Source organism: Pituophis catenifer, unplaced genomic scaffold (assembly GCF_029215685.1).
Source record: "Pituophis catenifer annectens isolate HBS135680 unplaced genomic scaffold, rPitCat1.0.hap2 SCAF_14, whole genome shotgun sequence".
NCBI lineage: Eukaryota > Metazoa > Chordata > Lepidosauria > Squamata > Colubridae > Pituophis > Pituophis catenifer.
Window position 1 is genome coordinate 18,623,338 of NW_027256894.1, and position 17,650 is coordinate 18,640,987.

A 17,650-nucleotide genomic window follows, 5' to 3' on the forward strand; every position below is an offset into this window, starting at 1 on the left:
TTTCACCACTTCTGTGCGGTACATTGGACAGCTCACGTGCTCCTTGGATGAATGAATTGCCTTCCCTTTCTCTCTGCTTCCTTCTCGTGGTTGCAAGAGGGAAGGAATTCATTATTGGGATGACTTCTGATCCCTCTTTCCCATCTGTAGACCCTCTCTAGTTTTGTGTTCTTTAGCTGAAAACCGTTCCTTCAACCTCATTTTTGTCTCCCTGTAATTCTCAGTTTACCATTTTGGGGCATCAGGAAGCCAACTCAAAACTGCGGAACTGTCCAGGGTGCTGAACCTCTTATATGTATTGTTTTTTTCCCCCTGCAGACTAAAAAACCCATCCAGGCAGGCAGTTTCTTGCCATTTTGATGCAAGAGGAGAAAGAAAACAAAAACAAAAACAAAAACAAGAGAACAGAAGGTTCTGTCCTAAAAGGAAGCTTGAGGTAGCTTAGAAAGCAAGGCAATAAAAGGAAGTGTAGAGAAAGAAGACAGAAATTCCTGCTGTAGGCAAAACAGTGTTGCAGGCCTTTGGCTGTGGTTGGCTTGATAATGGTTTCTTGATTAGAGTTGGTTAAATTCAGGGAAGAAGTCACAGAGAAGCAAAGCACATTATGGGTTGTAGAGTTGTGTGGAGAGAGCCTTTGCGTATTGTTCAGCCAATACGGCCCCTTCCCTCAAGGTGCCAAATGCAGCCTGGACCCCTGCTGTCTGGGGGATTCTGGGAGTTGAAGTCCACCCATCTTCAAGCTACCAAGGTTGAGAAACACTGTTCTAGAGCAAGGGGGTAAAAGGCTCAATCTGGTAGCTGCCATTGTGTGACATTAAAAGGGGGCAGGGATTTGATTGTACAATTGTAGCCTCCATCTTCATATTTTTCATCTCTCCGCCCTTTTCGACCCTGTCAAATGCTTGCTAGGGAGTTGCCACTCCCATAATCCCCAGCCAGCACAGTTTTTAGCTTACAAAGTAATGCATTTGGGGTGGGAATCTATCTACATAGCTGCTAGCAATCAAAAAATGACTTGTTGGCACCGAATCAATCCACAATTTAAATTCAATCAGGCCACTTACAGTTACTTACAATACTTAGTTTTGTGTATATGCACAAAAGCTTTTTGGGACACTTTATGTATAAGTTGTCGGGTTCATAGCCAGTAAGCTCAGGTGTTAATTTGGAGTTAATTTCAATCACAAATCCTCACCTACCTCACAGGGTGCTTGTCCCAAAGGTGCTGTTTTCAAGAGGCAACTGGACTTTCTTGTTTTTCTTTGAAGACGTTTCACTTCTCATCCAAGAAGCTTCTTTAGTTCTGACTTGATGGTGGGGAATGGAAGGATCTTGCTTTTTCTTTGCCTTTCGCTTCTCATCCCAGAAGCTTCTTCAGCTCTGACTGGATGGTGGGGAATGGAAGGATTTATACTTTCTTGTTTTTCTTTTAAGATGTTTCGCTTCCCATCCCAGAAGCTTCTTCAGCTCTGACCTCAGAGCTGAAGAAGCTTCTGGGATGAGGAACGAAACGTCTTCAAAAGAAAAAGATCCAGAAAGTCCAGTTGCCTCTTGAAAAAAAAACAAAAAACGCACCTTTGGGACAACCGGCACCTGGATGACCGAGAATCTCCATCCTGACAGGTTGGTTGTAAGAATTTAACAAGGGGAGGGGGGCGTGCGGAGGAAACAAACCCATGGGCATCCGAAATATTTCCAGGGGTACCCGAAAGCCTGCTGCGGGACCCACAGGCCATCTGTCCCTCCCCACCATTCCCTCATGCCAGGAATCCGCTCCTCCCGGTTCGCCATCCCTCCCCCTTTCCCCGAGTGCTCCTTCGCAGACCCCAGCTGGGGTTGCAGAGCGAGGCAGCTCCTCCCTTGGGCCGCCAGGTGGCGCTGCGCCCAACGCCTTGGCGGCGGCGGCGGCGGCAGCTGCTGTTGCTGCTGCTGCTGGAGGAGTCGGCGGCCGGCGCGGCGTCTGGTTTCAGCGGGGCGGCTGCGAGCGGAGTGGCTGGCGGCTCCCCGAAGCCCCGCCCGCGGCCGGGCCAGCCAGCGAGGCGGCGGAGCTGCTAACGTGGCTGGGCGGCTGAGCTCCAGCGGTTTGCAGGCGTCTGTGGCTGTTTGGGGGAAGCCCAGCCGCCTCCTCCTCCTTCTCCTTTTCGGACCATGCAGAAGCTGCTGCAGCAACTCCCCGCCGGCGCAGCCCACTTGGTCAAGGCGCCGCCGGCGGGCACCGAGGAGGCCAAGAGCCCCGTGCTGGTGCCCGATGGAGCGCCGCAGAGCTGGTACCGAACGCTGGAAGGCGACGAGCTGAGGCTGCTGAAGGGGCCCGACTTGGAAGCCGCCCCCGCCGGGCACCAGCAACAGCAGCAGCAGCAGCAAGAGCGCAGTTTGGAGGGCAGCGTGGCGCAGCCGCTCCGGTATGGTGGGGAAAGGGGGGGGGAGAGGCAAGGAGGGAGGGAGGGGCTTGGCTCAAGGGACCACCGCCTCTGCCTTCCCTCCCTCCCCCCCCATCCTGCCAATCAATCAAGGGGAGGTTTCAACCAGTTGAGTTCTGGGTTGCATTCCCAAGACAAAGTAGACCCGGGTTTGCCCAGCCACGAAGTCTGGTGTCAGACTTCACTTGGGAGCAGTGAGCTGGTTGCTCTGGCTTAACCTTAAAAGGGTTGCATTCCCAAAACAAAGTAGATCCGGGTTTGCCCAGCCAGCCACTCTCGTGTCAGACTTCACTTGGGAGCAGTGAGCTGGTTGCTCTGCCTTAACCTTAGAAGGCTGTTTGGGTGTTGCAGCAGCTATCCTCACGATGGGGAGCTTGGGTTCAGCTGGCTCCTGGCTAACCTGTTTTGTGAAACTGGCCTTTTGGGAGAGATTCAGGTCGGTGGTGAGAATTGAAGGAAAAGTAGAACTCTCTGGTGTGTCATGCAAAGGCTACTGGGGGTGTTGGGTTCACACAGCCCTGGGGGGAAAAAACCGAGTACAGGAACTCTTGTTGGTCCCACAAGGCTAAACTGGGTTAACGTCCGACCTGAGTTCGTGGGATCGCAGCTTTGTGCAAATGTAGTTTGCAGCTCAGGGGTGGCATTGCTGAAAACTGATTATAATTCAGTTAGTGGGAAAATAACCGCTGACGTTAGAAACACCAAAGCTGTGAGTGTTGGGTGAATCTTGAATGGTGTTTCTTCAGCTTAACCCCTTCTGCGGAAGGGAAGGGGAGGACCGCAAAATGTGCCCTGCTGGGTTTGTGTCTTAATGTAGGACCCCCGAGAGAAGAAGGATGATGATTTGATAAAATGAAAATCGCACAGTCGTAGAGGGATTCCCTAAACTGGATAATGCAGAGTATTGTTGCAATTCCATGCCCCCTTGCTGAAGCCCCCCACCCCGAATCAGTTCAGAGGATGATCTATTTTACTTCCTTCATCAGTTGGGTTCACCAATCATGGCTTGTTTAATCATGGTTTCTTTCTGTCATAACGCACCATGTGAGCTCGGCCATTGTGGTTTATAAAATAAGGGCTAGGATTTAGTCACGCCAGTGGGTGTTGTGAGTGTTGCAGATATTTTGGCATTCATGCGAGGGGAATTTGTGCCCAATTATTCTAAGTTGATTAATTGTATCAAGAAAAAGAAAATTGGCTTATAATTGGTTGCATTTTGAGGCTGCATTTCCAGAGCAGGGACAGTCTCTTGTAAGTTACCATTCTCTAGTATTATTTCACACTCCCCTCCCCTTTACTGCTGAATTATCCCCCTTTCTACTGCTTTACACCATTTTATATGGGGGTCTATGGGCAGCGGTTTCATCGCAATGCCTGTTGAGTGCATTCAGACATGCAAAGGATTCCTTGACCGGCTTGGATGTTACTTTCCGCTTGGAGCAAGATGTGACCAACATGGTTTTAAGTGTGCCTAATTGGATCAATTCTTGTTGGCTGGATTTGCCAGTTCTTCTGAGCTGTGTGAATCAAGCCAGGTTCCTGCAACCTGCCTCAGTCACAGTGAAACAAGCCATTTTCTTAGTGCTACTTTTCTCACTGTCTCTGCCTTCTCACTTTCCTGTTGCTCCGGATGAATTCACCGTGTGATAAATATTTCACAGCCTTCTGTGGGATTGGATTGCTTGGGTATAAACAAGTCCCTGAGATCAAATTCCTCTCCGGATGGCGTGACCAATAAGCTACCTTCTACAGGTAGTCCTCGACTTATGACCATAATTAAGCCCCATAGTTTGGTCCTGAATCGCGATGGTCATTAAGCATGTTACATGTGACCGCACCCAATTTTATGACCTATTTTGCAAAGTCATTAACTGAATGTTGCGATTATTAAGGGAACCCTTAATTGTTTGCTGTGGGGTGTTTTTTGCTGGGGAAATGGGAAGTAAGTGACAATTTCAGGCAAAAACATTTTAAATTGTGGTCCTGTGGTTGCAAAATGCTGCAAGTGACTATACATTTGGGCTAGAATATGATCACGTGACCATGGGCCAGGTTTGAATCTGGATCATAAGTAACTTTCGGGGGTCCAAATAGTCATTATGCATCTGGTCATAAGAAGGGTTACCTGTATTCCTCCATCTTCTCTCTGCCATGTTTTGGAATCTCTTGGCAAGCACAGATCGAAGATCTGTCTGTGTGTTGGGTTCACACAATACAATAAGCCCTTATCTTGGTAGGTAGGGATTGAGGAAGGTATATGAATCCAGCCATCATATTTTATGAGTCATAGCTTGTAGGGTAGCTCAACATTCTGGCCTATTGATCAAAGCATGGGTCTACATGATTGAATCCTGGCCATTGTTGTATTCATGAACGAACTCAGCAATGATTGGTTGACTAAGCCATGATTAGTTGGGTTCACGTAACCTTCAGCTAAAATCTGAGCAGACTCCATGATGGCTTATACTGTATGCCCAGTTGAATAAACCCACTTGAGAGATTTGACTTTTTTGTTGGGAAGAAGAAAGTTGAATTCTGTTTTGGACAGAATATTCATAGAGTTACTCTTCGTTATTTTCATTAAACCTATATATGTTGGCATGTTGTGAGTATCTTTCTTTTTCACCCAGTAAATAAGATCATTCATCTTTGGACAGCAATTGACCAGTCGTTTTGGCCAGTGTTTGTCAACCTTTCCAACTTTAAGCTGTGTGGCCTTCAATTCCCAGAATTGCCATAGCGGGCATGCTTAAAATAATGGAGGTTGAAAAATGTGGACTTCCTTTTTTCCAGGTTTTCTTTAGTTTAGAATTGGGAACTTAATCTCTTCTCCTCCTTCCCTCAATCGGACTTTCTTTTCTCTGGCTCCCTCCACTGAGTTGGACATAGCTCCCAGCTCAACCGAGGTGGGAATTCAGCCCCTGAAGTCTACCAAGTTCACCAGAAACTGGGTCAAATACACCGGGACTCCCATTGTTTTGAATTCCTGCAACCGTCTCTGTGTTTCTTTCCAGACATGATGATCTCAAGGAGATGCTGGACAGCAACAAGGATTCCTTGAAGCTGGAAGCGATGAAGAGGATTGTGGCGGTGAGTATCTCTTCAGTGCTGTCACATCTGTTTAAGATTGTTGTTGTTAGTTGCGAAGTTGTGTCCGACCCATCGCAACCCCATGGACAACATTCCTCCAGGCCTTCCTGTCCTCTACCATCCTCTGGAGTCCATTTAAGCTCACGCCGACTGCTTCAGTGACTCCATCCAGCCACCTCGTTCTCTGCCATCCCCTTCTTCTTTTGCCCTCAATCTTTCCCAGCATTAGGCTCTTCTCCAGGGAGTCCTTCCTTCTCATTAGATGGCCAAAATATTTGAGTTTCATCTTCAGGATCTGGCCTTCTATTTAAGATACTCACCCTTTGATTCTGAGAAGATGGCCAAGACTCAACTTATGGTCCAGCATGAAGTTCTCTCCTTCTCTTTACGGAGAACAAGATCCAGCATCCCCCTCCTCTCTGGTTTGAAGGACTTGTGTGAAGGTTATCCTTTCTCCACTTAATGACCACCTTTTGTTTCCTGGTCAAAAAAAAAAATACAATCCCTTGAGGTTTTATGAAGTGGATCTTGAGCCAAAAATGGCTACGAGAGTGTGTCATCTCATGCCTTCTATCTAAAGCAGTATTTCTCAACCTTAGCAACTGTAAGATGAATGGACTTCAACTCCCAGAAGCCATGGCTGGCTGGGGAATCCTGGGAGTTGAAGTCCACTCATCTTAAAATTGCTAAGGTTGAGAAACACAGATTTAAAGTTTTCAGAGAGGTAGGTTGCCATCACAAGAAGAGTCCAAAGCAGAGGTCTTCAAACTTGGCAGCTTTAAGACTTGTGGACTTCAACTCCCAGAATTCTTCAGCCAGCTATGCTGGCTGAAGAATTCTGGGAGTTGAAGTCCACAAGTCTTAAAGCTGTCAAGTTTGGGAACCCTGGTCCAAAGGGACCACAGCATTTGATGATGGACGTTCCCTACACCGCATTCTCCACTAACTCATCCCATGGCTGTTTGTCCTGCCCCCAGATGATAGCTCGAGGCAAGAACGCATCGGACCTCTTTCCAGCCGTGGTCAAAAACGTGGCTTGCAAGAATATAGAGGTAAGTCATCTCGTGCATGCATTCCCTCAGTCTACACATTGCAATAAACTGAAAAAAGCAGAACCAAACTCCAGTCGTGTGGTTAACCAACGGTGGCTCGTGGCCTAGTGCAGCATAGCCAAGGAGAGCCAGATAAGGGGGTTTCTCTGCTGAAGATGCTTCTAATTTTTTGATGGGTTTTAACAAGGCGGAGAACCCCTTAGGTTTTCAGATTGTAATTTTTATTACCATATTTTTCAGAGTATAAGACGCACCTTTTCCTCCCCCTAAAAGGGGGTGAAAATTTAGGTGCGTCTTATACACCGAATGTAGCCCTGGCCCCCACCCTTTGGCCTCTGCCTCCCAACAATTTACCTCCTTGCAGCAAGCAGCAAGAAGAAACAGCCCGTTTCAGCTTCAGCACAGCCTAATTAGCACAAGTTGATTGGACCAGCCTGCCGACTCTCAGCTGTTTTGCTCTCAGCTGTTTTGCACAGGCCTCTGCTGCTTGCTGCAAGGAGGTAAATTGCTGGGAGCAGGGTTTTTTTTCAGCTATGCTGAAAATGAAAGTAAAGCAGGCTACTTGCTGTTTGCTGCAACGAGGCAAAATTGCTGGGAGGCAGAGGCAGATTTCTTTTTCTTCTTTTCCTCACCAAAAAAGGTAGGTACCTCTTATAGTCCAGAGCGTCTTATACTCCGAAAAATACAGTATATGCACAGGAAGAGCCGCCAACTAAAATTTTCTGAGGGCACCAGGTTGCCTCCCTCTGGCCTAAGTAAATATTAAGTAATAATGAGAGTTTTAGTAAACTCAAAATTATTTTCTGAATAAAGGTCCATGCGCCATATATGCTAATACTGCTGGGGACTTCTGGTTTAAACCAGGAAGCAATTGTCTTGGTCCAAACCCCTGCTTAATCCTGTGGATGTTGGTTGGTTATTATTCAGTTGTTAAATCACATCCGACTCTTTGCCAAGCGGAAGGGGTTGATAGCTGAAGGAAGAGCATAAGCCAAGTTCTCAGTTCCGGCCTGATCTTTCTTGCCATTTTCCTGCCAGGTGAAGAAACTGGTTTACGTCTACCTTGTCCGATATGCAGAAGAACAGCAAGATTTGGCCTTATTATCAATCTCGACTTTCCAGCGAGGACTCAAGGTTGGTCATTGATCTCCTCGGAGGACAATCCCTCTTGTAGGGCGTGTGCCGATACAGAAGGTCTTCGAATTAGGACTGTCATCGGGACTACAGTCATGATATGGTCATAAAGGGATCAGACCGGACTCAATTTTGCGACCTTTCTTTTGTGGCAAACCCAGCAGTCCGTCGTTAAGCAAGCCGATTATTCACTCGGGGCCAGCAAAATCGTCATAAATAGTGGCCACATGACACTGTAAATCAGGGGTCTCCAACCTTGGCAACTTTAAGACTTGTGGACTTCAACTCCCAGAGTTCCTCAGCCAGCAAAGCTGGCTGAGGAACTCTGGGAGTTGAAGTCCACAAGTCTTAAAGTTGCAAGGTTGGAGACCCCTGCTGTAAATGACTGTAAATGCGAGCCAGTTGTCACATGACCACAGGGGAACACCCGATGTTGGGAGACCAGGTTGTAAGTAGCTCTTGGGGTACCTGTTGTAATTTTGAACTGTCACTGAGCAACTGGTCGTAAGTTGAGGACTACTTGTAACGGGGACAGGAGTGGAATGGGATGTCCGAATGCGTTGAGCACTGGAGGTGGTTGCCTCCGACGTCCAACAGGTTTACCTGTGTCCTTATGAAAGCGGGGTCGCTTGAAATCTTCCAGCTGGGAAGAATGTTTGGCAGCCCTTTGAGAGGGTCTCCTTCCCAATTTCTTCTTGGCTCCAGGATCCCAATCAGCTGATTCGAGCCAGCGCCCTCCGGGTCCTCTCCAGCATCCGTGTCCCCATCATTGTCCCCATCATGATGTTGGCCATCAAGGAGGCGGCATCGGACATGTCTCCGTATGTGCGCAAAACCGCAGCTCACGCCATTCCTAAGCTGTACAGGTAAGGGGTGATCTCTTCCGAAACATGGCTTGGTTGTGCCAATTGCAGCTGGTTCCTGTTGAGAGATTTGGGCAGCAGGCAAGGGTGCAAAAACCAAGGTCTTTTGAGGTTCCTTGATCTAGAGGTGAAGGCATCAGACTAGAAACCAAGAGATGGTGAGTTCTAGTCCCGCCTTAGGCCTGAAAGCCAATTGGTTGACTCTGGGCCAATCACCAGGAGACTGTGAATTCTAGTTCCACTTTAGGCATAAAATCCAGCAGGTTGATTTGGGGCCAGTCACCAGGAGATGGTGAGTTCTAGTCCCGCCTTAGGCCTGAAAGCCAATTGGTTGACTCTGGGCCAATCACCAGGAGACTGTGAATTCTAGTCCCACTTTAGGCATAAAATCCAGTAGTTTGATTTTGGCCCAATCACCAGAAGATGATGAGTTCTAATCCTGCTTTAGGCTTAAAAACCAGTTGGTTGACTGTGTGGGCCAATCACCAGGAGACTGTGAATTCTAGTTCCACTTTAGGCATAAAATCCAGCAGGTTGATTTTGGGCCAATCCCCAGGAGATGGTGAATTCTAGTCCCACCTTAGGCCTGAAAGCTGTCTGGGTGAGTTGGAACAATCACCAGGAGATGGTGAGTTCTAGTCCTGTTTTAGGCATAAAAGCCGGGTGGGTAACTTCGGGCCAGTCCCTCTCTTTCTCAATCCAATCCACCTCACAGGGTTGTTGTGGGGAAAATAGGAGGAGGAAGGAGTATTAGATATATTTGCTGCCTTGAGTTATTTATACACAGAATAAATGCAGGGTTTTAAAAAAATCTAAATCTAATCGGTTAGATATAAGTGCTAAAGCAATTGACCAAGAGGCTAGCACACAGGTGTTAAATACTGTATTACAGTGTGCTTGGCTCACATCCTTTTGACCGCCTGTTTGCACAGGGGTGTGCAAAACTTCTGGCCCGGTGCCATGTTTGCTCTTTGAAAAGTATGCAGGGAGGCACCTTCCCATAGCATAACAGAGCAAGGACAAATACACCAGAAAGCAGGGTAAAAGCTAAATAAATATGGGCAGATGAAATAAATTCATTTTCATTAAAGACACTTAACACGATGTGTTTAATGATGGTCTCCTTTTGTGGTAAGGAATTGGGGAAAGCCCTGGAGTGACTGCCAAAGCTTTTGAGGGTGTCATGTGGTCCTAGATTTTACTGTGGGCTTTTGTGCCTTAAACACAACTTAACGGCTTAACGCACTGTAAGCCGCCCTGAGTCTCCGGAGAAGGGCGGCATATAAATCAAAATTAAAAAAAAAACACACACACACACACACAGAGACACACAACATATATACAGACAGGCGTGTTTCTGTGTGAATGAAGGGATGAAGCTGGCCTGTGAATTTCAAACAGTGAATCGTGTTTAAATGCACCTCTTTGTCTTCATCTCACGGGCCAAAGCTCAGCCCAACATGAAATAATTCACATTATGGTCGGGACACAGTGTGTTGACTCAACCTTTAAGAAAAAGTCTATGCACCCAATGGCTTTGTCTGTTCCTTGCAGCCTTGATTCAGACCAGAAAGACCAGCTAATTGAGGTCATTGAGAAGCTGCTAGCCGATAAGACCACGGTGAGTAACACTGTCTCTGGAGATAAGGGAAGAAAATTGAGAAAGGAAAAAAAAAAATGAATTTGCAAAACGCTTTAGGAATGGCATCTTGAGATAGCATTTCCCAACCCTGGTTGACTCCCAGAATTCCACAGCATGCTGAGTAGGGTATCCTGGGAGTTGAAGTCCATGCACTTTTAACATTATTTATTTTATTTATTTTATTTTATTTCTATACCGCCCTTCTCCTGCGGGACTACAGCCAGGATAAAACATAGCATATAAAATTTAAAAAAAACATTTTAAAAAACAATAATTTTGGCCCGAATTTAAAACAACCCAATTAAACCCGCATTCGATTAAAAAACTGAGAGGATGGGATCAAGGATGGGATGGGAACATTCATAAGGCAGTGGTGGGATTCAAATAATTTAACAACCGGTTCTCTGCCCTAATGACCAACTGGGTGGGCGTGGCTGGGTGGTCATGTGGCTGGGTGGGTGTGGCCAACTCGATGTCACTCATGTCAAGGGGGGCTTCACCTCGCCTGGCCTCTTGTGACCATGGGGGATGCTACAATGGTCGTAAGTGTGAAAAACAGTCGTGTCACTTTTTTCAGTGCCTTTGTAACTTTGAGTGGTCACTGAATGAACTGTTGTAAGTCAAGGATTACCTGTACAAAAATACAAAAAGCTTCTAGGCTTGCAAAAAGCTGCCCTAAATACCAATCATTAGATTAGAAATACCTGTAAGACGGAGTTACAAATCAGGCCGGTTGCCAGAGCACCTTGAGGAATTAAAATAGTTAAAGTCCAATGATAACTATCAGCTGCCAACGCTTGCTCATAAAGTGAAACCCTTTGGCAGAGAGGTCATTTAAGCTCTCCAGAAAGAGCACACCCAGGTGAAGCAATCCTTAGATCCATTTGCGCCACTTAAAGATACCAGCTGGTCTCACTCACCTCACAAGATATCCTAAGGAAATCATCCAGATTTAAGGAAAGATCACATGCCCCCCAGAAAGACAGTAAAAAAAATGCCAAGTTTGCATCCTGCCTCTTGGAAGTACACCCCAAAAGGACAGTGCCAGAACCACTAAAGCAGGGAAGGAAGACCCCCCCCTCCCCAGATAGAAAAACCATGAGGCAGGGAAAAAAATCCAATATCTTCATAAACTGCTTAGATGAGGGAATAGAAGGGGAACTCACCAAATTTGCAGATGATACTAAGCTGGCCGGAATAGCCAACACCCTAGAAGATAGGCTCAAGATCCAAATGGATCTTGACAGACTTGAACACTGGGCCCTATCTAACAAAATGAAAATCAATGGAGAGAAAAGTCTTATACTTGGGTAAGAAAAACCAAAAGTAAACATATAAACTGGGGGAAACCAGGCTTAATAGCAGTGAGTGTAAGAGAGATCTTGGAGTCTTAGTGGACAATCAGTTAAATATAAGCCAGCAGTGTGCAGTGGCAGCCAAAAAAGCCAACGCAATCCTAAATTGCATAAACGGACACAATCAAGATCAAATGAGGTACTAATACCACTCTATAAAGCCTTAGTAAGACCACACCTAGAGTACTGCATCCAGTTTTGGTCACCACACTATAAAAAAGATGTTGAGACTCTAGAAAAAGTGCAGAGGAGAGCAAGAAAGATGATGAGGGGCCTGGAGGCTAAAACATACACTGAACGGTTGAAGGAACTGGGCATGCCTAGTCTAGTGAAGAGAAGCTGTTTTGCAAAGCACCCGAAGGCCGAACAAGGAACAATGGATGGAAACTGACCAAGGAGAGATTCAACCTAGAAATAAGGAGGAATTTTTTGACAGTGAGAGCAATCAACCCATGGAACAGAACTTGCCTTTGGAAGTTGTGGGAGCTTCATCACTGGAGACTTTCAAGAAAAGATTGGACTGCCATTTGTCAGAAATGGTGTAGGATCTCCTGCTTAGCAGGGGGTTGGACTAGATGACCTACAAGGTCCCTCCCAACTCTGTTAATCTGTTAATCAAACACAATACAAATACTTAAATCACAACCATTTAAATCCTTTTAAAACTAAAACACAAGCTCATTGCCTGAGCTCACTCCCCAGGCAAGCTCAAGTGTAAACATTTGAGATAAGCCTAACAACAAAGAAAGCAATTAGCGCTAGATTGAAGCAAAGGAGCAAACAGAGTATCTGTTGCTTGTTAAACTATTACCAGAACAAATAGACACAGGAACTAGCCAGATTTCTGAATCCTCCTCCTTTTCAAGCACAGAGATTAACCTTTTTCCTTCCAAACAAAGCTGAATAGGAAAAATTATCCCATCAATAAACACAGGATTAAACATCACCATGCACAGAATTAAACTTCACCAAAAACCAGTTTTAGACCAAAACTCAGAAAGGGTATGTAAACTCATGTTTGAACGTCAATCTTTCTAGCTAGCCAAGAAGCCTTGCTGAATGTCACTCTTGGTTCCTTGTCATGAAAAGCTTCTTTCCGGCAGCTCTGCTTCGTTATTAAATCATTTCTTCAAAGTGCTGATCGTTGCATCCCAGCTGGAAGAACTCCAACAGGGGAGTATTTCCTCCCAACAGCAGTGTAAAAAGCTTAAAACAACTCTTCCCCTTTAAGAAAGTCAAGCCCCAGCAAAGCCCTACAAGGGGGGGAAGAAAACCCCCTCCGGAGTCAGTAAGTCTGGGCATACTGCCAAGAACTTTTCCCTGTTACATGTAATAAGGGTTAACTGAGAGGCAGTTTCTGTAAGCAGGGCAATAAAGATTAGACTAGAAATAACACCAGAATGTTTCCTTCCTGCTTTCCTTACAGGATTAGCCCTGTAAAGTGGGAAAAAAACAAAGGGATATTTCTTCAAACAACTGGTTCTCCGAACTGCTTAGAAAGTTAACAACAGGTTCTCCCGAATAGGTGTGAACCAGTAGGTTGAGCATGACTGTTGTAGATTAACAGGTTGCCCAAGTGATACTGTTTGGATTATGAGCTGAAGTGGCGCAGTGGTTAGAGTGCAGTACTGCAGGCTACTTCTGCTGCCTGCCGGCTTCCTGTAATTTGGCAGTTCGAATCTCACCAGGCTCAAGTTTGACTCAGCCTTCCATCTTTCCAAAGTGGGTAAAATCAGGACCCAGATCGTTGGGGGCAAGAGGCTGACTCTGCAAACCGCTTAGAGAGGGCTGTAAAGCACTGTGAAGCAGTATATAAGTGCTATTCCTTCCTTCCCAGTGGTTAGAATGCAGTATTGCAGGCTAACTGCCCACAGTCAGGAGTTCAAGCCTCACCAGTTGACTCAGCCTTCCATCCTTCCAAAGTGGGTAAAATGAGGACCCAGATTGTTGGGGGGAAATATGCTGACTCTGTAAACCACTTAGAGAGGGCTGTAAAAGCACTGTGAAGCAGTATATAAGTCTTAAGTGCTATTATTAGGTGCCGGATAATCCATAAAGCCTCATGCTTCATTTCTGTGTTCAGGGTGCTACAAAAGTTTAAAGAAGGATGAACTGATAGGGAAGACTTAAAAAAAAATCCATTTTAAAAAGGGGACTTACAGTCACTTGGTCTCCTTTAATAGGGCCAAGAAAGAGCCTTCTCACAATAGTGGAAGAAATCTACAAAAGGCGCTTGCTCCCCTCCCCCCTCTGAATCTGCCCACGCTCTTCATTTGTGACTTGTGTTCTCTGTCCTCTTGTCCAGTTGGTGGCTGGCAGCGTGGTGATGGCCTTCGAGGAAGTCTGCCCTGAGCGCATTGACCTTATTCACAAGAATTACCGCAAGCTGTGCAACCTGCTGATCGATGTGGAGGAATGGGGCCAGGTGGTGATCATTAACATGCTGACCCGCTATGCTCGCACTCAGTTCCTCAGTCCCAACCTGAACGTGAGTCAAGGAGAAGGTGACATAGGTGTCCCCCTATCACAGGGGTGTCAAGGTTGATTTCATTGAGGGCCACATCAGGGTTGTGTTTGACCTTGGGGGGCTGGGTGTGGCTGAGGTGGGCGTGGCCAGCTTGACATCACTCATCGAGACCGCCTTCTACCGCATAACTCCCAACGACCGGTAAGATCCCACAGAGTCGGTCTCCTCCGGGTCCCGTCAGCTAAACAATGCTGGCTGGCGGGCCCGCAGGGGAGGGCCTTCTCTGTGGCTGCCCCGGCTCTCTGGAACCAGTTACCTCCTGAGGTCCGGACCATCCCCACCCTATTGGCCTTCCGGAAAGCGGTGAAGACCTGGCTCTTCCGGCAGGCCTGGGGCCGTTGATCTCGCTCTTGCGATCCGGCGAGATCCGGCCATGAATGATGTGAATGAGTTTTAATGTTTTTAATGTTTTTAATTCTTAAATGTTTTTTATAATGATTTTAAATGCATTTAAACACCCTGAGTCTTTGGAGATGGGCGGCATACAAATTGAATAAATAAATAAATAAATAAAATCGTGGCTCTGTTTTTGGCTGTGACGGCCCCCAGATCTTTGCCAGCACAAATGGAATTTGGGGATGTGTGTGGCCTGCCCGGGCTCCATTTTTGCTGGTAGAGGGTTGCAGGAGGCTGTTGAAGCCGAAAACAGTTCAGGAGGGCTGTGCAGAGGCACCGCGGGCCAGTCTTTTGCTGTTTCCAGGGTGGCCCCCGAGCCGGATCTGGCCCCCGGGCCTTGAGTTTGACACCCCTGCCCTATCAGATCCTATAGTAGCTTCCTGAATAGGATGTGGTGCTTTATCCAAGCATGATTCTCAGAGGATTCTGTTCAGCAAGATTTATTGAGATGGGTTGGAGGTTAGCAAGCCCGCGTTCGAGACCCAAAGTGCTGCCATGAGGCGGGGTGAGTTTCCATCCTTTGCTCCAGCTCCTGCTGAGGACATAAAAGGACCCCCACCCCCAAACTGGGCATCTCACGGGCAACCGTGATGTCACCAGCTAATCCTTTCAACCCGGAAGCACCTCAGTGCTTCTGACACAATGCAGTTGAGATGGGAAAGGGGTAGTGTGGTGGAATGCAGTCTGGATTCCCTGGAGGGAGGAGCTGCATTCCAGAGGAGTAAGAGACGGCCAAGTCTGGTTGGGAGGGGAAAAAAAAGAGTTAAGAAGCAATTCTCAGAGTGAATGCCAAGAGTGAACTGGGCCTGGTGGCTCAGCAGACTGATAGCATTGTGATTAACACCAGCTGTCTGCAATTACTGTAAGTTCGAATCTCACCAGGCTCAAGGTTGACTCAGCCTTCCATCCTTTCAAAGGTAGGTGAAATGAGGACCCAGATTGTGGGGGCAATAAACTGACTTTGTATAAATATACAAAAGTATGAAGGCTATTGCTTAACGCATTGTAAGCCGCCCTGAGTCTCCGGAGAAGGACGGCATATAAATCAAAATGTTTTTTTTTAAAAAATTGCTTTGGTTTGGCAATAAAGGAAATTGCTCAGAAGTCCTTCCATGGGTCTTTCTTGGTTCTTGGGGCCTGACAGGCAGGGGTACAAGAATCCTAACAAGGGAACATATTTTCAACTTAGAATCAATATATCCCAGAGGGACATTAAAACGGAAATGTTCTGAATCTCTTTTTCAGAGACTTAATGGTGCACTGGAGAAAAGGTTATGGGGAAATCAACAAACCGGTTATTTACATTCCCTGAATCTTTTCTCAGTTCAAACATCCAACCGTAATACTGTCAGGGTGACTGGGGGTCAGAGTTATTAGCCATGAGAACTTGAAGCATCTACATTTCAAGGGCACCCTACCTGTTTTTGCGCAAAACTGCCCCCTCTCCCCCCAGGGCCTTGTTATGTTCTTAGAACAGGATGTCCCAGTTCCCACCGCATGTTCGATTTGACTAGAACAGAGTAGCCGAATAGCTTGTGATTGCAAGAAGCACAATTGTCTTTGTATACTCGGTGACTCAGACCATCCCTACTGAACCAAAATGCGATTTATTTGTTCTTGGGAGTCTAGCATATTATGCAAAAAGTAAGCCATTTTATTTCACGTAACTAAATCAGACGATCGGGTTGAGGGCTCAATGAGCCCAACTAAAGGAGCAATGTTGAGCAGGTTAGAGGTTGCTTGCAGATTGGGGTGGGGACAAAGGACCAGACGCTCCACCTCAAATACCTTTCGTTGTTTTCTGATGGGCAGGAATCTCTGCTGGAGGAGAGCGCCGAGAAAACCTTCTACGGATCCGAAGAAGAAGATGCCAAAGACGACAAGGCCAAGTCAACGCCCTTGGCCAAGCGCAAGCCTTACGTGATGGATCCTGACCATCGGTTACTACTGCGCAACACCAAACCCTTGTTGCAAAGCCGCAATGCTGCAGTGAGCCCCTTTTCTAGGGTTGGGATTGGGGGGAAGCTCGCCTTGAAAATTAAGAAGCCCCCTCCCCTCTCTGGGGGGGGCACCAAAACAGGTGAAAAAGAAAAGAAGAAAGGGAGATAGACCCTATGCAAGGGCATTCTCAGTAGTCATGCCAATTGAACTTGAAGGTTATGCCATTTTGTGGCTGGCCTCAGAAAAGGGGGCAGGGCCAATAGGAATGGGGTGGAGCTAGCTGGACCCTAGTGAAAATAGCATATTTAAATAATACAATACAATACAATACAATACAATACAATACAATACAATACAATACAATACAATACAATACAATACAATACAATACAATACAATACAATACAATACAATACAATACAATACAATACAATACAATACAATACAATTCAATTCAATTCAATTCAATTCAATTCAATTCAATTCAATTCAATTCAATTCAATTCAATTCAATTCAATTCAATTCTTTATTGGCCAAGTGTGATTGGAGACACAGGGAATTTATCTTTGGTGCATAAGCTCTCAGTATACATAAGAAAAGATACATTCGTCAAGAATCATAAGGTACAACACTTAATGATAGTCGTAGGGTACAAATAAGCAATCAAATCATACTAGGAAACAATATAAATCGTAAATCGTAACAAGTTACAGTCATAAGTGGGAGGAGATGGGTGATAGGAACGATGAGAAGATTAATAGTAATAGTAATGCAGACTTAGTAAATAGTTTGACAATGTTGAGGGAATTATTTGTTTAGCAGAGTGATGGCGTTCAGGAAAAAAATGTTCTTGTGTCTAGTTGTTCTGGTGTGCAGTGCCCTATAGCGTCATTTTGAGGGTAGGAGTTGAAACAATTTATGTCCAGGATGCGAAGGGTCTGTAAATATTTTCATAGCTCTCTTTTTGACTCGTGCAGTACACAGGTCCTCAATGGAAGGCAGGTTGGTAGTAATTGTTTCTTTCTGCAGTTCTAATATACCTAATCTAATATAGTATATTATATAATATACTGCTTCACAGTGCTTCACAGCCCTCTCTAAGCGGTTTAGAGTCGGCCTCTTGCCCCCGACAATTTGGGTCCTCATTTACTGACCTTGAAAGGTTGGAAGGCTGAGTCAACCTTGAACTGGTCAGGATCGAACTCCTGGAGTAAGCAGTGAGTTAACCT

General features: G+C 46.0%; 1 protein-coding gene across 3 annotated transcripts in view; it reads left to right on the forward strand.

The window, feature by feature from the left end:
* Positions 1 to 2,097: 2,097 nt before the first annotated feature.
* The window catches only part of AP3B2 (adaptor related protein complex 3 subunit beta 2), a 44,214-nt gene continuing 28,661 nt past the window's right edge, over positions 2,098 to 17,650 (forward strand). For all 3 annotated transcript variants that reach the window (XM_070953282.1, XM_070953283.1, XM_070953284.1), the window contains exons 1-8: positions 2,098 to 2,402; positions 5,435 to 5,510; positions 6,488 to 6,562; positions 7,601 to 7,696; positions 8,402 to 8,562; positions 10,114 to 10,180; positions 13,862 to 14,044; positions 16,292 to 16,468. In XM_070953282.1, coding sequence (XP_070809383.1) covers positions 2,149 to 2,402; positions 5,435 to 5,510; positions 6,488 to 6,562; positions 7,601 to 7,696; positions 8,402 to 8,562; positions 10,114 to 10,180; positions 13,862 to 14,044; positions 16,292 to 16,468 — 1,089 coding nt within the window. In that variant the 5' untranslated portion in view covers positions 2,098 to 2,148. The remainder of the gene's footprint in view (positions 2,403 to 5,434; positions 5,511 to 6,487; positions 6,563 to 7,600; positions 7,697 to 8,401; positions 8,563 to 10,113; positions 10,181 to 13,861; positions 14,045 to 16,291; positions 16,469 to 17,650) is intronic.